Source organism: Cervus elaphus, chromosome 18, assembly GCF_910594005.1.
Source record: "Cervus elaphus chromosome 18, mCerEla1.1, whole genome shotgun sequence".
NCBI classification, from domain to species: domain Eukaryota; kingdom Metazoa; phylum Chordata; class Mammalia; order Artiodactyla; family Cervidae; genus Cervus; species Cervus elaphus.
The window spans coordinates 93,450,603-93,478,403 of NC_057832.1; the positions used below are offsets into that span (position 1 = coordinate 93,450,603).

The 27,801-nt window shown below is 37.5% G+C and overlaps 1 protein-coding gene across 23 annotated transcripts in view; it reads right to left on the reverse strand.

Annotated features, from left to right (window-relative positions):
• The window catches only part of CADPS2 (calcium dependent secretion activator 2), a 571,224-nt gene that overhangs the window by 136,115 nt on the left and 407,308 nt on the right, over positions 1-27,801 (reverse strand). For all 23 annotated transcript variants that reach the window (XM_043872603.1, XM_043872601.1, XM_043872591.1 and 20 more), the window contains 3 exons: positions 15,831-15,932; positions 4,902-4,965; positions 1,748-1,871 (listed from right to left, as the gene is read on the reverse strand). In XM_043872603.1, the coding sequence (XP_043728538.1) occupies positions 1,748-1,871; positions 4,902-4,965; positions 15,831-15,932 (290 nt within the window). The remainder of the gene's footprint in view (positions 1-1,747; positions 1,872-4,901; positions 4,966-15,830; positions 15,933-27,801) is intronic.

Below are 27,801 nucleotides of genomic sequence, written 5' to 3' on the forward strand. Positions count from 1 at the left end.
AGATTTCTAAGATCCCTTTTCTAGAATGTTCTGAGTGGGATGACTCCAGAAAGGAACAGGTGGGAGAATTCCCTGCTCCCACCCCACTGGATCCTACTTTAGGCTTTTTTCTAACACAGACTTGCTTTTGTGTGTGATCCAGAAGAATAACCATTTCTTTCTGATCACATTGTTAATGTGTTTATTTAGCTGATTAACGAAAGAAGCCCATGGCTCTGTATAAAAAAATTTTTCATTTGTCCATATTAAAATGGACTCTACAACTAGAAAATAAACACAGAAATAAAAAAATATACGGCATATTTTTTCAATATTGTTGGATAAGGTAATGGTCAAAAATATTAACTAAAATAGTAAAGACCAAAAGGATTCTCAAAGTTTTTTGTACAGGGTTCATAATATTTGGATAAAACAATATTGTGTTTACTCAGATTATCCATAAGTTTTTTCTCTTTGCCAAACTTGAAAGTTTTAATATCTCTATTTTTATATAAATTCTTTCAATCCATGTTCACAAAACCCAATATTCCCAAAACATGAAAACTGTTTGGATGAGTACTCAAAATGTGAAAACCAATCTGTTTCTACTTTCCCCAAATGATCTAATATTAATCGCTTTTGCTTTAACACAACATGATATCATAATTAATGAAGTTAAACTGGTAACTAAGGAGGTCTCATGTTGTTACTCTCGTGATATAATATTGGTTGCTATAGTGACGGGATGGCTTTTTTGTTAATCACTCAGGAGGTTGGTTATCACGTGCTCGTTAGAAAGCCTGATCAGGTTTGGAGAGAAAAAAGGATATAACACAGCCAATTATAATCATCTATTTCACCATCCCAATTTTGATGAATCTATCATAATATCAACTAATTAATAAACTTATAATTCATTAAATACACTTTTATATTAGAAGTTATTAAATTTTTTTCTAATGGACAATTATTTTTTATTTTTAGAGATAACTATTTAACACCACAAACTTTTTCTTTCCTAAGTTAAAGCTACATGTATTACACAAGCTAGTTTTCTGATAATTAGAGAATCTGAGGTCATTTCTATTGCTTTTAATTATATCAGTCAAAGGACGGTTAGATAAGAGCTGATTGTGTGACTTCGCCACAAATTTCAATCTATGTATTTCTAAGCATCTTAAACCTTAATGAAGAAAATGAATTATCCTTAATGAATAAAACCTGAAGAAAGAGAAAAAAATGCACAATCCTCTCAAGAGAGCTAATCTTTCAAATGCATCAATATATTGTAAGCAATTAAAAGTTGCAAGGACATTCTATCAGTTTGTTTCAGCCCTCACCATAATCAACAAGTTTCCTCTTTTCTCTGAGAGATGCTGCAGAACCGAAAATGAAATTATGTAACAGTACACTGTTACAGACCAAGAATGAATACACTGCCCATCCTTTAAATGTTAGACATACTCACTGTAATGTCAAAAAATACAACCCATGAAAACACGTTTTGGTTTCTTCAAAACTCAAAATAAGAACAAAGGACAACTTAAGCACGAATCCCGGGTCTTTCATTCAAGCAGAGTCCCAGGAGGCATATTAAAGCAATGAATAGGAAAAAGCTCTTCAGTTCACCAGCTGAGATTTTAATGAGACATTTCCCTTTGCCATGGCACAGGTTTGTTCAGGGAAGGAAAGGACTTCTCACAGAAAATGCAGTTAATAGGCATTGTTGGCTCTCACGGCCACTTCAGCAATTGCTCACTGCACTGACCTTCTATTTTGGCGTATTCTGTGAGTCTCGTGTAATTGATCAAGGCAGCTTTCTCAAGACATTTTCTGACCACTTTTTTCACCTCTTCTGCTGGTATGGGAGTGGCAATATCTTTCATTAAAACCTAGAGAGAGAAAGAGAAAGACAGAGACTGCATAGAATATGAAAAGCAAGTACACAAATTGTCCTAAACCTATTAGTAGGAAGGGGTCCCAGGTAACCTTGAGGGAGGCAATGAGGAGGCACTTCACAGCTGGGAAGTAATCTCTGAGTCTTGGCTCCTCCTGTCTAAGCCTCATGTAAGGATATCAAAAACGCCCACAGGCTACATTACCATTCAGTGGGACTCACTTTTCCTCCAGGGAAACACAAAGCCTAGAGCAGCTGTTTCAGATGAGGGTTACAGTCCTTGGGACGAAACTTTTGTCCTTGTACAAAGTGTACCTTGTACATCCTTGATTTAAAAGCCTTAAATATTTGGAGCAATATACATGAAAACACAAATTTCATTAAAATAAGCATTATTTACAGACTCTACAAAAATCAAGACCTCTACTTTCACTAATTGTATTTTATTTTGATCTGCTGGGGGCCGGGGGCGGGGGGGACTTCTTTGTCTTAGTGAAATGAAAGGACTATCAAATGTCAAAACAAAAGGAAGCTTTCTGAAATTAAACAAAAAAAACAAAAACTGATTACTTTCCTAAATTATTATTATGGGTTCCTAAATTATATTTTTGGATTTTCTATTTACAAGTATTACTGTTGGCAAATGGAAAATGCAATTATATCCAGAATTCAACATATAACTCAGTTAAGTACTTTTATAATGACTCATTGACAGTTTTCCTTAAAACTTTCCTAGTGATAAAAAAAACTGCTTACAGTAAGTTTTAGTTATACAATTAGTCAACCTCTATCTTCCCTATAAGTAATATGATTTTTCTTGCTTTGCTTCCATTCAAATTCTACAAAATACAGGTATAGCAAAATCTTAACATAAAGAAGACAATACTTTTTAAAATGTTCTTACTCTATCAGTCTTTCACTTTGAAAAAAAATATTAAAAGAACATGAAGATATCCATTTCATGCTTCATTATTTCATTCTATTTTGACCAGCCTCGGCATGAAGAATTTTATAATCTCAAATTCATTCAATTATTCTAGCACTGGTGATCCTTGACAACATGTTTTCATCTTGTCAGGCAAGGTTTCCTTCTGAAAACAGCAAACTTTACCACTTAAAACTTTCCTCTCCTATCAAATTAAACTTTCTTCATATTCTCATATTAAAAATCTTTAACACACTGACATATATTTGGCACTTGAACTAGAACTGCACATTAGACTCTTTATTGCCAGAAAAAAAAAAATCCTTCTGCCAACAGTTAAAGCATGAACAGGCACTATTCTTTTTAATGTGATTACTACTAAAATTTAAGATTAATTTTACTATTAGACTTTCCCCATGGTGCCAAGCTTTCAAATAACAGTAACAGCTTTAAAATTTGAATGTCTGTATTTAGGGTTAAAATCAGGCAGTATTTCATTGTATCTAGAAGCTGGACACTGTCTGAAGTGTGTGTGGGGAAACTGAATCCCCTTTCCTGGAGAAGTACAGATAAAGGACTGGCACGTGCAAAAGGGAGGCACAACCTATGTTTCATGCTTCCTCCCCATGTTTATTCAAGGCATCGTAAGGATCAACAATTCACATGCAATTTTATTTTTCTAAGATGTCAGTAAGTACAGACATGAAAATGAAGAAATAGCCCTTACCATTTCCTCAGTTCAGTAAGAGACATGATCAGTTACTATATATATATACTATATATATATATATCAGTTCATTCTGCCACCTGTCAGTGTAGGCCATGAGGGCATCTCTGCTATTACTAACTCTTCCCTGCTGGGGGAAGGACAGAAGCTCTGCCATGGAAACCAGCACACTGCCAGGCTGCGCTGGGTACCCAGGATGGGATGCCGTTCCAAAAACCAAAGCTGCCTTTAAAGACTTCTGTCTCATCAACAATACCTTAATGCATAGGAGGAAATGAAAACTATGAAAAGTCTGAGTTACAGGCAGCTTTTAATACTATAAAAATTCTAGTAAAATAATTATGACAATAATATTTCTATCACATAGTTCACAGTGATCAAGGATAAGACAGAGACAGATAACACTAATCTGTATTCCAAAGATCTCACTTCAGTCCTCAGTTCTAGCTCTCCTCTCCTAAATTCTTAAATCACTGAACACTGTCTCCCCTTTTTGCTTTTCAGAGAGGTGCGAATAAATAATGTATTACCTGGAATTCCTTGAGCAGAAAAATCAGTAAGAACAAGTGCTTTGAAGTCAACAAACCAAGACCAGAATAATCAAATCATGAGACAGAGATGATCGCTAGATATACTTTTTAATATGGATAAGGAATAAAACTTGTCCACATTACTCAACTGCTAGTTTCCAACTAGCATGTGAATAGTTTTATAACTAGATGAAATGATATTTCCCTTTCTCACCTAATCTACCACAGAAACAGCAGTGGAGAATATATTTTCACTAATGATTTTTAACATGGACATAAAGCCTTATTTGCTGTTTACTTTTCATACACTCATATAATTTCACGACTTCTGTGATCATCAATTTCTGTTATTTGTGAATTCACTCAAAGTAACACATAAATAGAATTGAAATAAATTTTGAGGCAAATTGAGAATGAAAGAAATGACATGTGTGTGAATATTAAATGCCGAGAACTCTTACAGATATGAGGAATATGGCAGGCAGAAGTACAAATAAGGGGGGATAATAAAAGACAACTGTGAAGTCTGAGAAACATGATTATATTAAACTGAAATAAAAAATGACTATTTCCTGAGGGGGAACAAAGAGGTGGGAAAAATGGATATTAACAAAAGGATGCTACAAACTCAGGATGGCAGTGGTGCAGGCTTCAGAAGGGTTTTGGAGAGGAAAAGGAAGATATAGAAGAATTTGAATGTAGTAAGAAAAAGTGAGAAACTGATGAAATGCAACAAACCTAGAGGATATCACACTCCTAAGGAATGGGACCGTCAGCCTAGTTCAATAACTACACAGCCATTGAGAATGCAAATAGTACTTACAAAGTCATGTTCAAACATACCCTTTCAAGTAATGAAAGTGTAGCTTTCAGTGCACCCTCAGGTCTTCCAAAGGGAAAACAGTATCTTTAAAAAAAGGAGGAACAAAAGAGTCAAACATGTAATATCCAAGACTGCTAAATAATTCTTTTCGATTACTTGGCGTTATTGGACAACAGCAGAATGTGGTTAAAAAGGCACCGACCCATGCAGGGAATTTTAACTGCTGAAATTTTATAGTCCCATGAGTTAAATGTCTTAAAACAGTAAAGGTATAAACTGTGATGAAAAATATTCTCAAGTTTCAATGATACAGGTACATCGAAAAATACGGTAATCAGAGCGGAATCCCTAAGGTCCTATAAGGGAAACCTAAAATGCATTTCCTTCTAATTTCTTGTTTACGTTTTGTCACTCAAACTCTGAGATAAAATAAAATGATTTCCCCCACTGCCTCGTGCACTCATGTGTGATTTTAAGGTGGAAACCCACACCACACATCTAGCTTCTGCGGGAAGCAAGGTCCCGGCTCCCCACCTTTCCTCATATTTGCCAGGCTCCGCTGGTGTTGCTGCGCCCCCACCCCGCCCCACCCCTCCCACCTTTTGCAGCTCTTTGGCCAGAAGTCATTTATCCAAAGTGTTTCTCGTCTCATGCAACCCTCACACACACGGATAACTGGAGGGCAGGCCACGTGGATATTCTGAAATCAGGGTCGGGACTGGGAGTGTGCGTGGGCTCCTCATAAGTCAGCTGCCACGCGGTGGGGGCAGGTTTACTGCTTTTTACAAGGGGTCCCTCTTAGGGTCACTTTCCACTTAGAGAGCGCAGAATGTCAGCCATTTCACCCCGCAGGAGCGCCTCCCGTGTTCAGCTAGTTTCAGCAAAGCCCCCCTCCCTGATCTCTTCCACTCACCCTACTCTCGCCCCCGAGATCAAGAGCTTGAGGCAGCTGGTGCCATTTTGCTCTGACTTAGACACCTTCAAACTAATAACTTGGAAAGTTTACTCATTGCCATGTCTTCTGCCATTATCCAAGGACTCACTAGACATATTTTCTAAGACATAATTATCATGGGAATGATTACTTTTCGCACTGTAATTTGAAGAGGTTTCCTTCCAAAGCACACATAGTTTAAGCTCAAGTTCTTTTACTGGACCCAAATTTTAGACGGAAAGACTGATTCCTCACAAAGCAGTAGCTGAATTTATATTCAGACTAGGTTTTAGTTTTGTGAAACTTTCATTGGTGTCAGATAAGTGCAAATAAGTGGCACATAAATCTAGCCACTCACATTTCTCTTTAGAATACTGTGCATCATTTCATTTACTGTTAAAATTCTCCTTCATTTAGTCTTGCCTCTCTGCACCTCTTAACCCTCTCCCCCACCCATACATAAAAAATATCACCAATTTATTTTGTTAGAGTTCTCTGCCCCCCACTCCCACCCCACTGGTGCTTTTCTTTAGAGTATTAGCAAATTAGGAAAGTAGCCTTAGTCATTTTGTATACCATAAACCTTAATCCATGTTTAAATAAAACACAAATTGGGTTCTTGTAGTCCCCTCCTCCTGCTTAAATCTTTTCAGCATATTTGCATAATCCACCCATTGTCTTTCCTATTGTTTATTTCCATTAACCTGTGGGTGACACATTTTATGAATGGAATGTTACTGATCCCCAGATTATATTTAGCATTTCAGGGCTCTGAGGTCCCACTGGGTATGTTCTGAATTAGCATTAGCTGCCCATGATGTGTAAATAATTTAACACATTTACAGAGTACAAGTAATCCTGAATCAATAAAATACAGAAAATAACTATACAGAAGCTTAATTAATCCTCACAAAATAAGTTTGAAAAGAAGGGAATCATTTTGTTCTGCTTTTCAGGATAAATATTTTGGGTTTTTACCACTTTGATAGCTCTCTAATAGCTAAGCAAAGTGAAAAACACTCAATTATCAAATAAAATTCAACCAAATTTAATACCTAATCTGAATAAATTAAAGTCACCCTGATTTTCACTTTAGTCAATTAATTACACAGATAAATGAGCCTGCATAGATCTGCCCAATGATTAAACTATTTCTTTTCTTTGAACTTTATATTAAAATTTTAAATACAGTATCTATTTTTATCAAAGTTATATATGCACATAGCCTCAAAGGAAACTTCTTCTAAGGGAATTTTTTATGAAAAACCTGTCTGTTTTTGTCAGTTCCATCCCACTTTTCAAATAATTTCTCTAGGAAAATATGTCCTAAACTTTTAGCTGATTCTTTTGGTATTTAAATGTCATATTCCTGACCTACATGATAACATTTCAAAATTTTAATTTTCCAATTTTAGATATTATCCTACTAACTTCTCACTATGAAAGAGAAGTACTTAACTTAAAAAATATAGAGGTATAAGTGATATAGAATGAACTACACATATTTATAAAGTATTCAATTTGATAAATTTTGACAATATGTATGCAAGGCATACATGTGTGAACCCATCACGACAATCAATGCAATATTCATATTCATGACCCCCAACGTTTCCTTCCCACTCCTGGGGCCCAGGCAATTGCTCATTTACTGTCATTTAGCTTATATTTTCTGTAATTCCATGTTAAGATAAATCATATAGTGTGAACTTTTTTAGGTCTGATTTCTCTCAGCATAACTGTTTTGATATCCTTTCATGCTACTGCAATGCATCAATATTTCATTTCTTTTCATTTCTCAGAAGTATTCTAATATTTTTTTATCCATTCTTTCTTGATGGTCACCTGACTTGTTTCCATAATTTGGCTATTATGAAAATGCTGGTATAAATATTCACATCAAAGTCTTTTTGTGGGTATATGCCATCATTTCTCTTGGGGAAATACCTAAAAATGGACTAGCTAGGTCATACTTTAGGTGTTTCATTTTTTAAAAATCACAAAGTATTTTACAAAGTGAGTTGTATCATTTTACATTTCTGTCAATCAGTGTGGGTTTAGGTTGTAGTTCCCTAAAGAGTAATGATGTTGAGTCTATTTTTATGTGCCTTTTCACCATGATACATTTTCAGTGAAGTATCTGTCAGAACAACTTTCTATTGGGTTGTGTTATTTCTTATTGTTTTAAGAGTTACTTATAGGGAGTTCCCTGGTGACTGAGGATTCTAGGCCGTTACTGCTGTGGTCCAGGTTCAATCCCTGGTCAGAGAAGTGAAATTCAGCAAGTCATGTGGCACAGCTAAAAAAAAAAGAAAAGTGTTATATATTGTTGATAGAAGTCTTTTGAGGAATATGTATTGTACAAATATTTTCTCCCATTCTGAGATTCCCTTACAGTGTCTTTGGAAGATCAAAAGTTCTTAATGTTGATAAAATTCAAGGTAACATCTTTCTATTTATGAATCATGATTTTGGTGTTGCATTTAAGCACCTGTGCTTAGTCCAATGACACAGATTGTGTTTTCTATGTCTATCCATCTTGAATTAAATTTTGGACCAAGTGTGAGATATGGATACAGTTGTTATTTTACATTTGGGTATCCAATAGTCAGTTTCATGTGTTGAATAAAGTATACTTTGCAAATTATTTATACATTTGTCAAAAATTCACTGACCATATATGTTTGTGAGTCTATTACTGGACTCTACACCACATTAATTATTGATTTTTGAGTACATAGTCTTGTCTTCCTTTTGATCAAAGGTGGAAAACATTCACTCTTCCTTTTCTACCAGTAAGTATGATGTTAGTTGTAGGTTTCCTATGATGCCTTTAACAGTTTAAACACATGGCATGAGGTAACAATAATTATTTTAATACTGTTGTTCACTAATTCTGTCTTCAGTGTCATCTTCACTTTTGCTTGTATTTATTCTCTTTATTGTTGTATTTTGCTATTTCTTTGTATGCTGAGAAATTTCTGACTGGATGCTAGACACTGTTGCTTTACCATATTTGTGGCTGAAAACTTTTGTATTCCTTTAAATATTCTTGCATTTTGTTTTGGAAGGCAGTTAAATTACTTGCAAATAGTTTTATTATATGAATCTTGGTTTTAAACCTCCTTAGGAAAGACCATGACAGTGTTTATTCTAGGGCTAATTTTTTTTCCCACTACTGAGGCAAAACCGTCTGTATTCGACCTGATGCTCATGATTTAGGCTTCTATCTTAGATACTGAAAACTGAAACTAGCCCTGCTGTTGCTGTTGCTAAGTCGCTTCAGTCGTGTCTGACTCTGTGTGACCCCATAGATGGCAGCCCACCAGGCTCCCCCGTCCCTGGGATTCTCCAGGCAAGAACACTGGAGTGGGTTGCCATTTCCTTCTCCAATGCATGAAAGTGAAAAGTGAAAGTGAAGTTGCTCAGTTGTGTCTGACTTTTAGCGACCCCATGGACTGCCGCCCACCAGGCTCCTCCATCCATGGGATTTTCCAGGCAAGAGTACTGGAGTGGAGTTGCCATTGCCTTCCCTGGGAACTAGCCCTAGCCCTGTGTAAAGAAATCCCTTATAATCCTTTCACATAATTCTTTGCACAACTTTGAACAGTTTCCTCACATTCACGCACAGATCATTACTTAGCTGAAGACTCCAGGGGGACCCTCAGCAAATAGTTGCAGGTCTGTCTACTCTCTCCTTTAGAACTTTGAGTTGAAAACTGTGGCTGCCTTATACTTCTGGACTCTCAGCTCTGTCTCCTCAAGTGAGGGTATCACTGGGATCTGCCCAGATTCCTGCTTCCTGGATCATAATCTAGAAACACTGTCCTGGTATTGAAGTGAAAGGCTCTCAATCGTGTTCTACTCTTTGTGACCCCATGGACTATACAGTCCATGGATTCTCCAGGCCAGAATACTAGAGTGGGTTCAGGTCAGTTCAGTCAGTCAGTGGTGTCTGATCTCTGTGACCCAATGGACCACAGCACGCCAGGCCTCCCGGATGTCCATCACCAACTCTCGGAGTCCACCCAAACCCATGTCCATTGAGTAGGTGATGCCATCCTACCATCTCATCCTCTGTCGTTCCCTTCTTCTCCTGCCCTCAATCTTTCCCAGCATCAGGGTCTTTTCCATGAGTCAGCTCTTCGCATCAGGTGGCCAAAGTATTGGAGTTTCAGCTTCAACATCAGTCCTTCCAATGAACACCCAGGACTCTTCTCCTTTAGGATGCACTGGTTGGATCTCCTTGCAGTCCAAGGGACTCTCAAGAGTCTTCTCCAACACCACAGTTCAAAAGCATCAATTCTTCTGCGCTCAGCTTTCTTTATAGTCCAACTCTCACATCCATACATGGCCACTAGAGTGGGTAGCCTCTCCCTTTTCCGGGGGATCTTCCCAATCCAGGGATCAAACCCAGGTCTCCCACATTGCAGGCGGATTCTTTACCAGCTGAGCCACAAGGGAAACCCAGGTGAAAGTGAAAGTCACTCAGTCATGTCCAACTCTTTTCGACCCAGGCCAGAATACTGGAGTGGGTAGCCTTTCCCTTCTCCAGGGGATCTTTCCAACCCAGGGATTGAACCCAGGTCTCCCACATTGCAGGCGGATTCTTCACCAGCTGAGCCACAAGGGAAGTCCGTCCAGCTAGGGCAATTAAAGGGCCTCTTCATTGTCTCCCATCTCTTAGGAATCATTGTTATTCATTGTCTTACATTTACTAGCTTGAAAAGCATTTTTTTCCCATATATTTTGTCTTTAAAAAATCGTTTCAGGTGAAAGGTAAAGATCATCCCATTATTCCATCTTGGATGTAAAGTTGCTTTTTTTAAAGACTACTTTGTACCACCCTGAACATAATTTCTGATGCAGTTACATCATTTCTGTGGGTTAGATCTAAATTCACAATCTACATTAATTATATAAATGTCTTAGATAACTGAGATGTATTTAATATGATTACTTTCTATGTGCCATTATTTTGTTTATAATTAATACTTTGCTAAATTTGTCTCTTTTAATTACATTTTTATATACATCTTAATTCTCCCTCTTTGTCTTCTCCTTTGTCTTGGTAAATTTCATTCTCCAGAAAGGGAATATGGGGAGCACGTGTTTTGAAAGTATCATTATTTTATGATATCCTGAAAATATCATTATCCTACCACTACCCTTAATGGCTTCCCTGGTGGCTCAGATGGTAAAGCGTCTGCCTACAACGCGGGAGACCCGGGTTCGATCCCTGAGTGGGGAAGATCCCCTGGAGAAGGAAATGGCAACCCACTCCAATAGTCTTGCCTGGAAAATCCCATGGACGAAGGAGCCTGGTGGGCTACAGTCCATGGGGGTGGCAAACAGTCGAATGTGACCGAGCGACTTCACTTTCTTTTCTTTCTACCCTTAATGGAGACATTTACTAGTATAGAATTTTAGGCTGGAAATAATTTTTTCTCAAAATTGTGAAGTCACTGATGCATTGCTTTATGAATATCAGTACTGCTCCTCCCATCAAAATGAAAGCTGAAGAAAAGGATCATTTAAAAAAATGTGTTCACTGCCCAGCACATAGTAGGTTTTAATGTTATTGTATGTGTCAATGTAATTTTTTAAGTTATCACATAAGATGTTAATTTTAGGTGAACCTGGGAGATGCATATACAGGAACTTTCTGTCCTCTCTCTGCAACACTTCTGTAAATATAAAATCATATCAAAATAAAATATGAAATAAAGTACAAAACAAACAAAAAACTGTTGTAGAACAAATCAGTGTTGAGAAGTAATTTTGATTCTTGATTTTTTTTGTGCTTTGGGATCCCCATTTTTATGTCCAAGATTGTGAAAATTCATAACATGCTCTAATGAGTGTCTATTTTAATTCATTGTGCTTGGTACTCAATGAACTCTTTTAACCTGAACACTTATGTGTCTTAATTCTGGAAAATTGTTTAGAATAACTTTATTGATAATTTCCTACCTTCAGCCTTAACTGTTTCTGGAATTCCTATTATTTATGATGATGAAACGCCTAAGCAGATCCTTCATTTTTCCTGTCTTCGTAGAGCTTCCCCTCAGTATCTGTAGGGGATTGATTTCAGGACCCCCATGGATGCAAAAATCCACAGATACTCAATTCCCTTATATAAAATGGTGCAGTACAATCAGCCCTGTATATGTGCAGATTCAACTAATCCAAATCGATCCAGTCAGGGATGTAAAACCTGAGGACAGGAAGTGCCAACTGTATTCCTATTTTCCTATCCTTCTCACTCTCCTACTTTTTGGAAGGTTTGATTAACTTAATTTCTCAATAGTGTGTATGTATTATTTGTGTCATCTGCATCAATTTCTAAGAGCTCTTAATTTTCCTTAAGATTTTTTTTAAATCTTGTTTTTGTTTCATAAATGCTCTATATTCTCAAATCTCTCCAAATATATTAATAATAGATTCCCACCACCTCCTCCACCATTTTCTTTTTCCCATATGGTCTGTTTTTTTCCCCAAGTTGCTGTTTTATATTACTTGTTTGGGCTTTGAGCCCTACAGCAAATACTTTCCCCAAATATCTGAAGCCTTACCTTGGCAGTCTGATCATTTTCAAAACTGCATTATTAAATAACTGAACAGAAGCTATATGCACCTAGGTGGGGATGTGTAGACTGTGGTCTTTGCTGACAGGGACTAGAGCTGAGCTGTTTTGTGGAGTCTTTATTTTTCACAGCTTTAGGTCTTTTCTCTTGTGTTAGTCAGAGTCCCAGGGGAAGACACTTATAATATGTATGGAAGGCATAAGCCTGTTTGCCTGCCTGCCAGCATTTTGGGTGCCAAGTGCGTGAGGTGGAAGGAGAAGGCTGTGATTCTCAGATTTCAGAATAAACATTTATTTAATCCCCATGTTTCTATATAATCCTGAACTCCAACTGTGCCTGTTTCCTCCCCTCCTCCACCTCAGCCCAGGTACCCTCTAATTTTACCCTCTCTAGGGAAAAAAACCTGCAGTGCTCTGCTAGGGAAGGGGAGGGGCAGCAGCCTAGCTGATGAGTTAGAAAAGAGATCTGGGGATCTAAGTGTGTTTTTTTTTTTTTCTTTTTTTCTTTTTTTTCTAAGTGTGTTTTAAGCACATTTATAGCAAATCATCCTACTCTTAATTTCCAGGCGGATTTACAACTGGCAGTTCCAAACGTTTTGGCGATTGTATGACATAAATCAGATTGCTTCTCTCTTTTTCCCGACTTCCAGTTTTTCCTGGGTGGCTAAATTAGATACCACCCATTCATCTGACTTCCACATTTTAAACTTTTTTCTATTTTTTCCTCTCTTACTCCTGTCTTTGTAGGTCTCTATCTTCGGAAAAATACTGTTCTGTTATTCTGGTTAGGTTCTATTAGGAAGCTGAGCCAGACATGCATTTGACCTGCTGTCTTTAACCAGAAGTCCCTCATTTATGTTTAATTAAATTTGCCTTACTTTATCTCTGTCTTTGAAATTCATTTCTGAAACACAGTTGGGCCTGAATAAATTTTTTATGCAAGAGTTATTAATAGTACTCTGGTTATTCTTTAGTGTGAGTTGATAAGTAATTTATGTTCTTTCTAAATTTTAATGTATTGATAAGTGGCTAAGGAAGATCATTTGATAGAATCCTTAGGAAAATCTTCATGGATAATTTAAATATGCTTCTAAATTTGTCTATATGGATCCCTAAAATTTCTTCTGTTTTATTTTAACCTCATATCCTTTTATCCAGTTTTCTATGGACTCAGGAAAAACAAAGCTCATAAAATTTATACAAACTCTACATATATCAAAAGGGAATATAAAAGTCAGCCCAAAATATCTAGAGCAGTTTGGTTTAGCTCTTATCTTTAGTACATCAAAGAAATAAAAATGAAAAAGAATTCGAGTACATCTTTACAGACTTTACACAGAAAAGCAGAGAAATAAAACCGTAAGAGAGAGGAAATGAATACAATAAATGATGTGGACAATAGTCATGTTGCTGGCTCAGATGGTAAAGAATCTGCCTGCAATGCAGGAGACTTGGGTTCGATCCCTGGGCTGGGAAGATTCCCTGGAGAAGGAATGGCAACCCACTCCAGTATTCTTGTTTGGAAAAAATCCCATGGACAGAGCAGGCTGGCAGGCTACAGTCCATGGGGTCGCAGAGAGTCGGACACAACTTTCACACTTCACCACTCCCACTGTGGCGGCAGGCCCCTGGTGGGCTGGTTCTGACCAGGCTGACTCAGCCATGGTGGTCCCGTGGCTTGTCACTGAGGCACCTAGTGCATGGGCTTCCCCTGGCTCCTGGGTTGGGTTAGGGACCAGGCCTATGACCTATCTGGGGCAAATGAGATATGAGAGGTGGTTTGCCAGGATCTTCTACGGCAACTTTCCATCTTAAGAGAGAATCACAGAAAGAGAGAGCCTCTACTAGCTTCCCTTTAAACCTCCATGTATGAATGTGAGGTCAGGAATTCCTGGTCTTGCTACCCATCTAGGGCTAAAGCTACCCCATGAAAAAAGACAGCCATGTGAGAAACACAAAGAAATGGAGCTCTGGCTACTAAATTCAGCCTGTACTGAAGTTCACCTTATCTGAGACCTGCGTTTAAGTGAACATATATACATCTATTAGTTTAAATCAATATGAGGTGGGATCTGTTACTTGCACATGAAAGCACTACTACAAATAACCATGGAGACTTATATAGTTTCTGATACAGATATTCAACTGAATGAGCTGTGTCTCAATAACAGAAAAACTGTTGTCTCAACAACAGAAAAACTACATATTTTCATTAAATGACATACACAATGAATATAATGGTGTCTATGTAACCTGAAAGATACTAATTTTGGCAGCAAATGCATACATATCCTCTGCAAATGTGTTTGCTAATGTGAATTTATTGGCCTTTTGGACAGAATAATTCTCATAATTCTCCAACAATTCTGTCCCATGCATAGCATTTCTAAATACAGCATGAATGACTGCCCCAGGCCCAATTATCATGACAAAGTAAATCCTCCCTCATTCACTTACCTTAAGTTGGTGGTACCAGCTCCAGCTGAAATCACTAATGCAGGGAAACAGATGAATAGTCTATCCTATGATAATTTTTTCCTTCAGGATCATTTTAAAAAATCAGAGAGTCTAAGCTTTTCATATTACAAATAAGGAAACTGAGACTCAGAGCAGCCATACACCGTTCACATGGTTAAATCATAATGTTTTCAAACTGTTGAGGGCAATATTAGCTAAATTTATTTTTCAATAAGTTCATATGAAATGATTCCAAATTACATACCCACAGCATGACAGATGTGCTATAAGATACAATACATTGACATGGCAGCATTTTACAGGATCTAATGATGAGAGTAATAGAAAAAGGCATAATTGTTTTTGACCATTAAGTTCTATTAAGCCCTCTATAATCAGGGGAAAAAAGGAGTATTATCAAGATATTTATCCTTCATCCTGCAAATGTTTCTTAGTGCCAGTACTTCATTTTTTTGACTGAGAAACTGCCAGGTGCACTGTGGTCCTTATTCTCATAGAAGGTAAATAAAAGGATAACTAAGGACTTAAGAAACGTATGCCCTTACTAGGTGGTGGGAAACTAGGGCATAGTACAGATGATGAACAATAAAAGACTTCAGGTTTTCCACCCTCTGTTGGAATAAATGAGAAAGTCTCTTTGCCTGGTGATGCAGGAAGAGGGGGTAAACGTGCCCAGAGCTGAGCGAACAGCTTATGCAAGGCTGAGAAGACAATGTGAGCAGAATGGATATTGCAGGGGTTGGGGTCTATCTAATGAGTTGTGGAAATTGAAAGGCAGGCTGAGAAGGAGATCCCAGATGGAGGAATGGGTAGATCATATCTTGCAAGCAATGGAGGAGAAGCTAACTGATAATCCTTGAGCAGTAGTAGAACAACATAATCCACATTTGTAGGAGATTAGAAGATTGAGTGAATTAAGCAAGCAAACACTTTTACTAATGGAGTATATACCTGAAATGGCTTATCTGATTCTCTAAAAGGGAAGAGAGTCTTTCCTTTATTTCCTCAAATCTCTCTTTTTCTTCCACTGAAACAGTTCCGATTCCATCAGGCCTGAAAAAAAGTAGAATCAGTAATTTTAGTGATAGAAAATGAATATATTTTATGTTTCTATTTCTCTGAAAAATCCAAATAATAAAGGAAAATGCACATGGGTTCACAGTATACATAAAGCTTATGTCTACAGTGAAATTTTATTGGAGGTGTTTGCAGTCATTTGCTCCATATTTTGACCTGGAATGAATGGAAGGGATTTATTCTCTTTTAGAGAGCCTTCAAGGCAAAGGATAACAATAAATAGTTTTCAGATCCAGAAAACAATAACTAGTCCTTGAGAATGGCAATGAAAAGTATATTATAGTGATACCAAACAGTTGACCAATTAAATATCATGAATGGAATTATAAAGAATATACTGAACGTAAGCTAAAACGTCTTAACTGCTTCTCTTCCAAATAAAATTTGAGCTAATGTGAAATTAGAGATTTAATTTTAATTGCTGTAAGGAAAAGACATTTTGGATATGTGTAGTGGTTTATTGCTCTATTTTTTTTGTTTAAATATAAATTAAATATAAATATTTGAATGAAAACACGCAGGGAAGAAAGTCTACCTATGTTTCAAGATTTTTGTGCTTAACCAAATATGCTTATGAAATTAAGGTGATGACTGAACAGAAGTATTCTTTTACTAAGAGATTAGAATTGAAAATATAAAATATATCTAATATCATGGATTCAGAATTTACTCTGTATCAGTTCAAGTATCTGGTAGTATAGCACTCATCTAAAATTTTCAATATGTGAATTTAACTGTCTTTGTTAAAAACAGAGAAAAAGATACAGGACTTTTGCATTAACTTTACATATTTATACAGTTCAACAAAATGAATCTTTTACATTTGTAAGCACCAATCATTCCTTGTCCAATTAACTTATTTTTTTAAGATTATATTTTAATTCCCAAAGACTTATCATTTGAACTTCTTTTTTTTTTTTATTATTATTTTTTTTTCCAGTGGGTTTTGTCATACATTGATATGAATCAGCCATGGATTTACATGTATTCCCAATCCCGATCCCCCCTCCCACCTCCCTCTCCACCCGATTCCTCTGGGTCTTCCCAGTGCACCAGGCCGGAGCACTTGTCTCATGCATCCCACCTGGGCTAGTGATCTGTTTCACCATAGATAGTATACATGCTGTTCTTTTGAAATATCCCACCCTCACATTCTCCCACAGAGTTCAAAAGTCTGTTCTGTATTTCTGTGTCTCTTTCTGTTTTGCATATAGGGTTATCGTTATCACCTTTCTAAATTCCATATATATGTGTTAGTATGCTGTAATGTTCTTTATCTTTCTGGCTTACTTCACTCTGTATAATGGGCTCCAGCTTCATCCATCTCATTAGGACTGGTTCAAATGAATTCTTTTTAATGGCTGAGTAATATTCCATGGTGTATATGTACCACAGCTTCCTTATCCATTCATCTGCTGATGGGTATCTAGGTTGCTTCCATGTCCTGGCTATTATAAACAGTGCTGCGATGAACATTGGGGTGCACGTGTCTCTTTCAGATCTGGTTTCCTCAGTGTGTATGCCCAGAAGTGGGATTGCTGGGTCATATGGCAGTTCTATTTCCAGTTTTTTAAGAAATCTCCACACTGTTTTCCATAGCGGCTGTACTAGTTTGCATTCCCACCAACAGTGTAAGAGGGTTCCCTTTTCTCCACACCCTCTCCAGCATTTATTGCTTGTAGACTTTTGGATAGCAGCCATCCTGACTGGCGTGTAATGGTACCTCATTGTGGTTTTGATTTGCATTTCTCTAATAATGAGTGATGTTGAGCACCTTTTCATGTGTTTGTTAGCCATCTGTATGTCTTCTTTGGAGAAATGTCTGTTTAGTTCTTTGGCCCATTTTTTGATTGGGTCATTTAGTTTTCTGGAATTGAGCTGCAGGAGTTGCTTGTATATTTTTGAGATTAATCCTTTGTCTGTTGCTTCATTTGCTATTATTTTCTCCCAATCTGAGGGCTGTCTTTTCACCTTGCTTATAGTTTCCTTTGTAGTGCAAAAGCTTTTAAGTTTCATTAGGTCCCATTTGTTTAGTTTTGCTTTTATTTCCAATATTCTGGGAGGTGGGTCATAGAGGATCTTGCTGTGATTTATGTCGGAGAGTGTTTTGCCTATGTTCTCCTCTAGGAGTTTTATAGTTTCTGGTCTTACATTTAGATCTTTAATCCATTTTGAGTTTATTTTTGTGTATGGTGTTAGAAAGTGTTCTAGTTTCATTCTTTTACAAGTGGTTGACCAGTTTTCCCAGCACCACTTGTTAAAGAGGTTGTCTTTTTTCCATTGTATATCCTTGCCTCCTTTGTCAAAGATAAGGTGTCCATAGGTTCGTGGATTTATCTCTGGGCTTTCTATTCTGTTCCATTGATCTATATTTCTGTCTTTGTGCCAGTACCATACTGTCTTGATGACTGTGGCTTTGTAGTAGAGTCTGAAGTCAGGCAGGTTGATTCCTCCAGTTCCATTCTTCTTTCTCAAGATTATTTTGGCTATTCGAGGTTTTTTGTATTTCCACACAAATTGTGAAATTCTTTGGTCTAGTTCTGTGAAAAATACCGTTGGTAGCTTGATAGGGATTGCATTGAATCTATAGACTGCTTTGGGTAGAATAGCCATTTTGACAATATTGATTCTTCCAATCCATGAACACGGTATGTTTCTCCATCTGTTTGTGTCCTCTTTGATTTCTTTCATCAGTGTTTTATAGTTTTCTATGTATAGGTCCTTTGTTTCTTTAGGTAGATATACTCCTAAGTATTTTATTCTTTTTGTTGCAATGGTGAATGGTATTGTTTCCTTAATTTCTCTTTCTGTTTTTTCATTGTTAGTATATAGGAATGCAAGGGATTTCTGTGTGTTAATTTTATATCCTGCAACTTTACTATATTCATTGATTAGCTCTAGTAATTTTCTGGTAGAGTCTTTAGGGTTTTCTATATAGAGGATCATGTCATCTGCAAACAGTGAGAGTTTTACTTCTTCTTTTCCTATCTGGATTCCTTTTACTTCTTTTTCTGCTCTGATTGCTGTGGCAAGAACTTCCAACACTATGTTGAATAGTAGTGGTGAGAGTGGGCACCCTTGTCTTGTTCCTGATTTCAGGGGAAATGCCTTCAATTTTTCACCATTGAGGGTAATGCTTGCTGTGGGTTTGTCATATATAGCTTTTATTATGTTGAGGTATGTTCCTTCTATTCCTGCTTTTTGGAGAGTTTTAATCATAAATGAGTGTTGAATTTTGTCAAAGGCTTTCTCTGCATCTATTGAGATAATCATATGGTTTTTATCTTTCAATTTGTTAATGTGGTGTATTACATTGATTGATTTGCGGATATTAAAGAATCCTTGCATTCCTGGGATAAAGCCCACTTGGTCATGGTGTATGATTTTTTTAATATGTTGTTGGATTCTGTTTGCTAGAATTTTGTTAAGGATTTTTGCATCTATGTTCATCAGTGATATTGGCCTGTAGTTTTCTTTTTTTGTGGCATCTTTGTCTGGTTTTGGAATTAGGGTGATGGTGGCCATCATTTGAACTTATTTTTAATGTTTATGTACAAAATAGGTAGAAGTGAGGATTATGAAAAAAAAGGATAATAAAAATAACTTTCCCAACAAGATTTGTATTTGCTGTTCCAACTGTTTTTTACAAAAAGATCTACACATGTGTGTGTGTGCATTTTTGGTACTTATAAACTAGTCAAGTAGGATAAAAGCAATTAATTCTAAAATTATACCTGAGTCAGACTGGCTTAAAGACCTTCTATTCATATCAGAAAAAACAGCTATCAGTAAAGTCTGAGAATTTCTTTCTAAAACAGAGTAAATAATTCATTATTTCAGAAAGTTGTATCCTGCTTGAATTTATGCTTTGAAAATATTATCTACAATTATATTTCATTCTGATCCATCAAAATGCAGTTTGAAAGTTAACTGCAAAAAAAACCCCAAACAAACTAATGGCAAAATATTGGTCTTTCAAAATTTTTAAGAAAGAAAAAAGTCTGATTTTAAATTCTGGAGCAATGAACTATGAGCTAACCCCAATGGTTTATAATAATTTAACAATGGATTTTTTCACATGCTACTTTGCAGTTATTACCTATCGAGGAAATAACAGCACAAAACCCAGACTGTAACCCAAGAATGACTATTACCAATAATCACAGAAGTTGAACTGGAGAGTTTTATCTATATAATTCATTAATTTGGGAATTTGGGTAAATGAAAACTGTTAACTACATTATGTTATTATTAATACATAGCATAGAAACCCATACCACCAAGTTGTAGGTGGTTATTTCACTAAACACACCTATGCAAACTTGATGAAAAAGAGCAAAGCCCTTATCTTTTTTGTTCTGATGACTGACACAGCCCTTGATCTGGCTCTCTGACAGATGCCACGAGATTATATTTGAGTGAATTTTACTATTTGTTTCAACTATCCAAGGAGGCTAATCCACAGTGACAGTGTATGTCGTCAGGTGATACGAAACCTTACTGGGGCACACTGCCGACCTGCCTGAATGGAACCAGGGGTTCAGTCAGTAAAGAGTGAGAAAAGTTAGTCAGGGGGATGTCACTTGTGTCACCTTCACTGAGATACAGACTGTTATTCATACTGAAGGTCTGTCATTTTACGGAGTTTATTACTAAATTAGGTACACATCTGACAGGTTAAATACATTTTATATTTTGGACCTACTCTTATTCACATGTCCTTATTTTAGTGTATATGTCAGTGAGTGAAAGTCACTCAGTGATGTCCATCTCTTTGCGATCCCATGGATTGTAGCCTGCCAGAATCCTCTGTCCATGGAATTCTCCAGGCAAAAATACAGGAGTGGGTAGCCATTCCCTTCTCCAGGGGAATCTTCCCAACCCAGGGATCAAACCCAGGTCTCCCACATTGCAAGTGGATTCTTTACCATCTGAGCCACCAGGGAAGCCCAAGAATGCTGGAGTGGGTAACCTATCCCTTCTCCAGGGGATCTTCCCCACCCAGGGATCAAACTGGGGTCTTCTGCACTGCAAGTGGATTCTTTACCATCTGAGCTACAAGTGAAGACCCAATATACCAGACTATGTATACACCAACATACCAAATATACACCAAATATACCAAATATGTATACACCAATATACTAAATATCAGGTGTATGAAGTGGCCTTCTATATCTAAAATGAGGCTAAATGGCAACTTTCTGTAGTCAAGCCTCAAAGTAACAACTCCTTCTAAAATTATTCTTCCCAGGAAATGCAAATACTTCTGTGTCATTAATATCTTGTCATGACTGTTATTAAAACAAACACAGTAATTATCAATTCACTGGGTACTGTGCTGTTTTATATGTATAGTAACATAGGTTGAACACAGTAATCTTTTCTTTAGTCCCCCAGAGAGGAGGCTACTGAGGCTCAGGGAGGTTAGGTGACTTCCTTAAGGTCACACAGCTTGTAAGGACAGGAGCCTGGACATGAATCTAGGTTTCTTGCATTCCAAATCCAGGGCTTTTAGTGCCCATGCATTATTGTCTTTCCTCTATTTTTTTTTTTTTCTGCATCATGAGGCATGAAGGATCTTAGTTCCCCACCCAGGGATCGAAATTGTGCTTCCCGCAACAGAAGCATGGAGTCTTAACCACTGGACTTCCAGGGAAGTCCTTCCTCTATGTTTAAAAAGAAAATATAGAGCAATAAAAGAAACCCCTAATAAAAAATGGAAGCTACATTTGAGAAGCAACAACGGTGGAACTCCTTCTCAGTTTCAGTTCAGTCGCTCAGTTGTGTCTGACTCTTTGCGACCCCATGAACTGCAGCACGCCAGGCCTCCCTGTCCATCACCAACTCCCAGAGTTCACCCAAACTCATGTCCATTGAGTCAGTGATGCCATCCAACCATCTCATCCTCTGTCTTCCCCTTCTCCTCCTGCCCTCAATCTTTCCCACCATCAGGGTCTTTTCCAATGAGTCAGCTCTTTGCATCAGGTGGCCAAAGTATTACAGTTTCAGCTTCAGCATCAGTCCTTCCAATGAACACCCAAGACTGATCTCCTTTAGGATGGACTGGTTGGATCTCCTCACAGTCCAAGGGACCCTCAAGGGTCTTCTCAAACACCACAGTTCAAAACCATCATTTCTTTGGCACTCAGCTTTCTTTATAGTCCAACTCTCACATCCATACATGACTACTAGAAAAACAACAGCCTTGACTAGACGGACCTTTGTTGACAAAGTTATGTCTCTGCTTTTCAATATGCTGTCTAGGTTGGTCATAACTTTCCTTCCAAGGAGCAAGTGTCTTTTAATTTCATGGCTGCAATCACCATCTGCAGTGATTTTGGAGCCCCCAAAAATAAAGTCTGACACTGTAGCCACTGTTTCCCCATCTATTTCCCATGAAGTGATGGGACCAGATGCCATGATCTTAGTTTTCTGAATGTTGAGCTTTAAGCCAACTTCTTCACTCTCCTCTTTCACTTTCATCAAGAGGCTCTTTAGTTCTTCTTCACTTTCTGCCATAAGGGTGGTGTCATCTGCATATCTGAGGTTACTGATATTTCTCCCAGCAGTCTTGATTCCAGCTTGTGCTTCCTCCAGCCCAGCATTTCTCATGATGTACTCTGCATATACGTTAAATAAGCAGGGTGACAATATACAGCCTTGATGTACTCCTTTTCCTATTTGGAACTAGTCTGTTGTTCCACATCCAGTTCTAAGTGTTGCTTCCTGACCTGCATACAGGTTTCTCAAGAGGCAGGTCAGGTGGTCTGGTATTCCCATCTATTTCAGAATTTTCCAGTCTATTGTGATCCACACAGCCAAAGGCTTTGGCACAGTCAATAAAGCAGAAATAGATGTTTTTCTGGAACTCTCTTGCTTTTTCGATGATTCATCGGATGTCACGCTTATTTACATCACTGTTACTTGTATAAGGCAGTGAGCTTAAATATCAATACAATTTAAAATACCTACTATCAAATCAGTAATTCAGTTAAAAGAGACCTTAACAAAAGGAAATCCTAAAATTTGCTCTTTCATACATTACAACCTAGGTACTCACAGAAGCCTTGAGAGAGATTCAAATCAGTCATATTTATGAACATTTACCTAGCAGACTCAGGGTAAGGGGAGATTTAAAATACAACAGTTTTACAAGCTCAGTTTATAAATTAATTTGTCAGCTACATATTCAAAACATATTCAGAACTGACTATTCCGACCACTTCTGCTGCCCCCCTTGGTGCTGTCATTCATCACAGGCTCTCCCCGCAGTGTGACTACAGCGAACACCGTCTCTCTCTTTCAGTCTTTTCTTTATCAGAGTATTGGCTGCACACTACTTGAGCCATTTTCAAGCAGGAGTCATATTCCTGCAGAGGTCACACTCACTGTAAAAGCCAAAAGCCCACTCTGCTCTTCTCTGCCTGCTCAAGACAAGCCCGTTCTCTGCAGCCACGCCGGCCTCCCTACCAGTTTCCAAACACAGGAAGCGCGCTGCGCCTCATGGCCTTTCAGGTGACGCTTCCACCGGCCCGGAGCCTTTCCCTAGGCACACGCGTGGCTTTCTCACTTCCTTCACTCTCATCTCTAGCGACATGACTCAGGATTAACGAGGTCATCTCCAACCACCCGATGGAAGAGTGTCATCTCCCATTGCCACAGGCCTCTTCATTGTTTGCCGTTGTATATTAGATGACTCATGTCATCTAACGTGTTATATACTTGTCTCCACTGTGCTCTACTACTAGTGCCCTGAGCAGTAGCTCGCATCTGATTAACACTTAATATATAAATGCTAAAAATATGAATTGGTGTGATGTAGAATAGAAAATATCAGTTACATAGGATCATAAGAATTCATGAATTAATAATATCATATATATTATTATTACTTATTAGTATTAATATGGCATGCACTATTTGGAAAAAGATCAGTGCACTGATCTTCACCTATAATGCACTATTAGGTAAAATAGGAAATTTTTGAAAAGCAAACAGTAGCAGGAATTATAGTCAAGAATTCTGGGTAAAAAGATCTCTAACAAAAGTTACTGTGCATTTATACTAAGCAGAGAATTTTTAGTGTTTACCTAAACACTATTATTAGTAAAGTGAAGTGCTTTAAATCTTAAGAAGAGATTTTTTTTCCTGAGATAATAAAAGTAAAAATAACACTGCCTCTTTGACATTGATAATAATGATGTTAAAAAGTGGTTATTTAAAATTCTAACAAAGATGACTAGTTTTCTAATTCGAATGTTAACTGGGGTTTAACTCTTTGCTTAATATATTAAAGTGGTTCCAATGAGAGGGAAGGGTATGTTCATGTACCAAGAATTAACACATATTTTCATTTTCTCCTGCGGCCTGTAGTTACTGAAGTTACACATGATTTTAATAAAAATAGAGTGTTAGGAGAAATAAGTTTAAGATATGAATAAATTATAAAGCATAGTTCAATAGTAGATATACTTTTTAAAATATAAGATACTGTCAAATGAATTATGACATAGAACTTCCTTCTGGTATTACATTAAAAGCAACTGAACGCCACAAGCAGTTGTGTCTGTTAATTATTACCTGAAAGATTCTTAAAAAACAATCGCATAACAGAACTTTCTGCCATTCATTCATGCTTAGTAGACTGATCTTACATCTGTCTATGGGTCATATTCTGTTTTCACAGAATCCGTTACGTGTGCACCTGTGCATGCCTGTGTGTACACACACACACACAGAATCCCTTTTCTGAAGGGCAGATTCATCCAAAAAATAGATCCTATATAATATTAAGGCCTGTAAAATCAATTTCACTCAATTCCTTCATGAACTAAGGGATTTTATAATTTGTACTATCCATCAATCTGGCACACTGAGCATTTTAAAGTAAACAGAACCCTTTCTGTATATGTGACATCTTGTCATGATTACCAATTCCTTCCATAATGAGCACAACATAAACTCTAAGTGAGGTGGTGGTTTAGTCACTAAGTCCTCCCTGTCTCTTGCGACCCCATGGACTGTAGCCCGCCAGGCTCCTCTGTCCATGGGATTTCCCAGGCAAGAACAGTGGAGTGAACTGCCATTTTGTTCACCAGGGATCTTCCCAATCCAGGGATTGAACCCGGGTCTCCTGAATTACAGGCAGTCTCCTGGATCGCAGGCAGATTCTTAACTGATTGAGCCAAGGTCTAAAGTGAGGCAGATGCTGTGAAAAGACAACTGCAGAACAAGAGGGATGCACAGTATTACCCATCCATTTTCTATAATCTTTGGTGGCTTTTGGGGTAGTTCAGGTAATAAATTAGTTTCCATGAAGGGAAAGGATCATTCCACCGTATTTCAAGAAAGATCTGAGAGGAAAAGAGTACAGAACTGGGTTGCAGAGTTGTATTTGAGCAGAAGAGAAAATATCACGGAGGGGACCTGCCTAAATGTTCAGGCATGGACTAATCTGGTAGCTTCCCTTCCCTTGACAGGACAGCAGACAGTTTATATGTTTTGTAGCCCTTTTCTCAGTATCATACAACATTTCAGAGGCCTGTAAGACCAATACAGACTAATTCTGGCATTTTAATATCCATTATATCTGCACAAATTTGAGTAAAGATGATTTACCGGCTACCACCGTATTTTAAGGAGCAACGGTTCTGTGACAAACCCCAACAAGAAGGGTGAAACAGCCCATGTATTTTATTTTTGAATACCACAAATCATGAGAACTTGTTGGAGGTTCTGAGTGCAACCGTGAGGTCTGAGGTGGTTGACAGTAAAGGAATTGGTTTAATTTGCTGTACTGGTGCATCCTGGAATTACTCAATCATGGGATCTTCCCACAATTACCACTTAAAAAACACCCTTTGGGGATGAGGAGCATTTGTGCTATTATTCAATGAAAACCATAACATTTCTATGATTATTTTCTTTTTATAATTTTTTTAAAATGTATTTTTGGCTGTCCTGGCTCTTTGTTGCTGCACTGGGGCTTTCTCTAGTTGCAAGGAGCGGGGGCCACTCTCTGGTTGTGGTGCTCAGGCTTCTCACTGCAGTGGCTCCTCTTGTTGCAGAAAAAGGGCTCTAAGGCACATGGGCTTCAGTAGTTGTGGCATGTGGCCTCAATATTGCTGAGCCCTGGCTCTAGAGCACAGACTCGACAGCTGAGGCACATGGGCTTAGCTGCTCCAAGGCATGTGGCATCTTCCCAGACCAGGGATTGAACCCATGTCTCCTGCATTGGCAGATGGATTCTTTATTGAGCCACAAGGTCAGGCCTATGGTTATTTCCTTAAGCACTTTCATCATCAGGACAGTGTCTAGATACTTAAAGGATAAATGTGCCCTTTGCTTTATAATCTCTAGCAGTGGGCATACCACCTGCAACAGAGTGCTTGGGAAATCTGTGGGTTGAATAAATACACCAGGAATTAATACTGCATAGAAAAGTCTGGTAAACTGCTGAGATTTCCTTTCCCCTCCTCACACACCCCTTCCTTCCCCAACTCCTAAGGGAAGTCTGCTTATCCTGGCAGTTTGGTGGCTTGTGGTAAAAGATATTTTACAAGTAACGAGTAGGCAAATGACAAAGTTCATGGTGCTTCTGGGTTTCTTACTGGCTGCTTTTCACCTGGCCTCTCTGATGAGGGATATATGACATTCTGGCTTCCACCAGAGAGAGTGAGAAGGGGAGAGACACCTGGAGGGTGGTCTTTCTGAATTGTCAATTCCGCCTGCAGCACAGCAGGTAAAAGTCACTTTGTACTTCGTGTATTTCCCACCAATATCCATTTGTGAACAGAATGAAAAAAACGAGAAAGGCACAGTGCGAGAATGAGAAATGGTGGAAGCTGAGGGAGAAAACAGTAACCTCTCATTTTTGTTCTCTAACCTATAATACCTCCTATTGTTTCAAACAAAAGGATATATCATTTAGACGGTCATACAATACATAATCAGTGTTCTTTCACTTCCCCTGAAATTTTAAATATCTAGAAGCAGATATTAATTCTACACCTATACATTCACTGAAACAGAAGAAACCAATTTTATAGGTGCAAATATCTTGGAAATGAAATTTAAAAATCATATTCTCTTTTTCCAAACCCTCCTCCATCCTAATCCTTTCCATATGTGAATTTCCAACTGTATGCTATTTTCTTTGGAGGTTTTAGATACTTCTACAAAAAGAGCAGGAATTTGACACTATGAAGACATGCAATTTTGTGACTTAGTTTTTGTGGTAAAGTAGTGATAGATAGACAGGTAAAGGATAGCTATCAAGTATTTCATAACTGGCCTCTCCTAGAACCAAACTAAAATCATTATTGCACACAATTCTTGAGTTAAAGAAAAATAAAATATTGAGAGGATTTTAAAATAAAAATAAAGAGAATTAAGGTTAACAGTGTTCTCTGATATAAGTATTATATCTAATCAAAATCTAATATTATTTTCAAAAATAACTTTTAAAAATATTAAAGAACTATACATACATCATAATTTAGGAGGAGAATTCAGAAAAACACAAAGACAAAAATTTTTGTAAGTGCCCCAATCAGAAACAACTGGTAACGCCATTTTGCAAATATAACCCAGTCTTCTTTCTATAAATCTATACATATACTGCACATTCTGATGTATAATTTGATTGTTTTAATGAAGTATAAACATTTTCTCACATCATTTAAATGTCCTAAGATATGCTTTTTAATGGAAGTGTGGTGTTTCATTATATGGATATACCACAATCTATTTATCCAATATTCCATTAGTAGAAGTTTAGACTTTTTCCATTTTTTGACCATAAATACTGCTGCAATAACCAATCTTACACTACATATTTTTA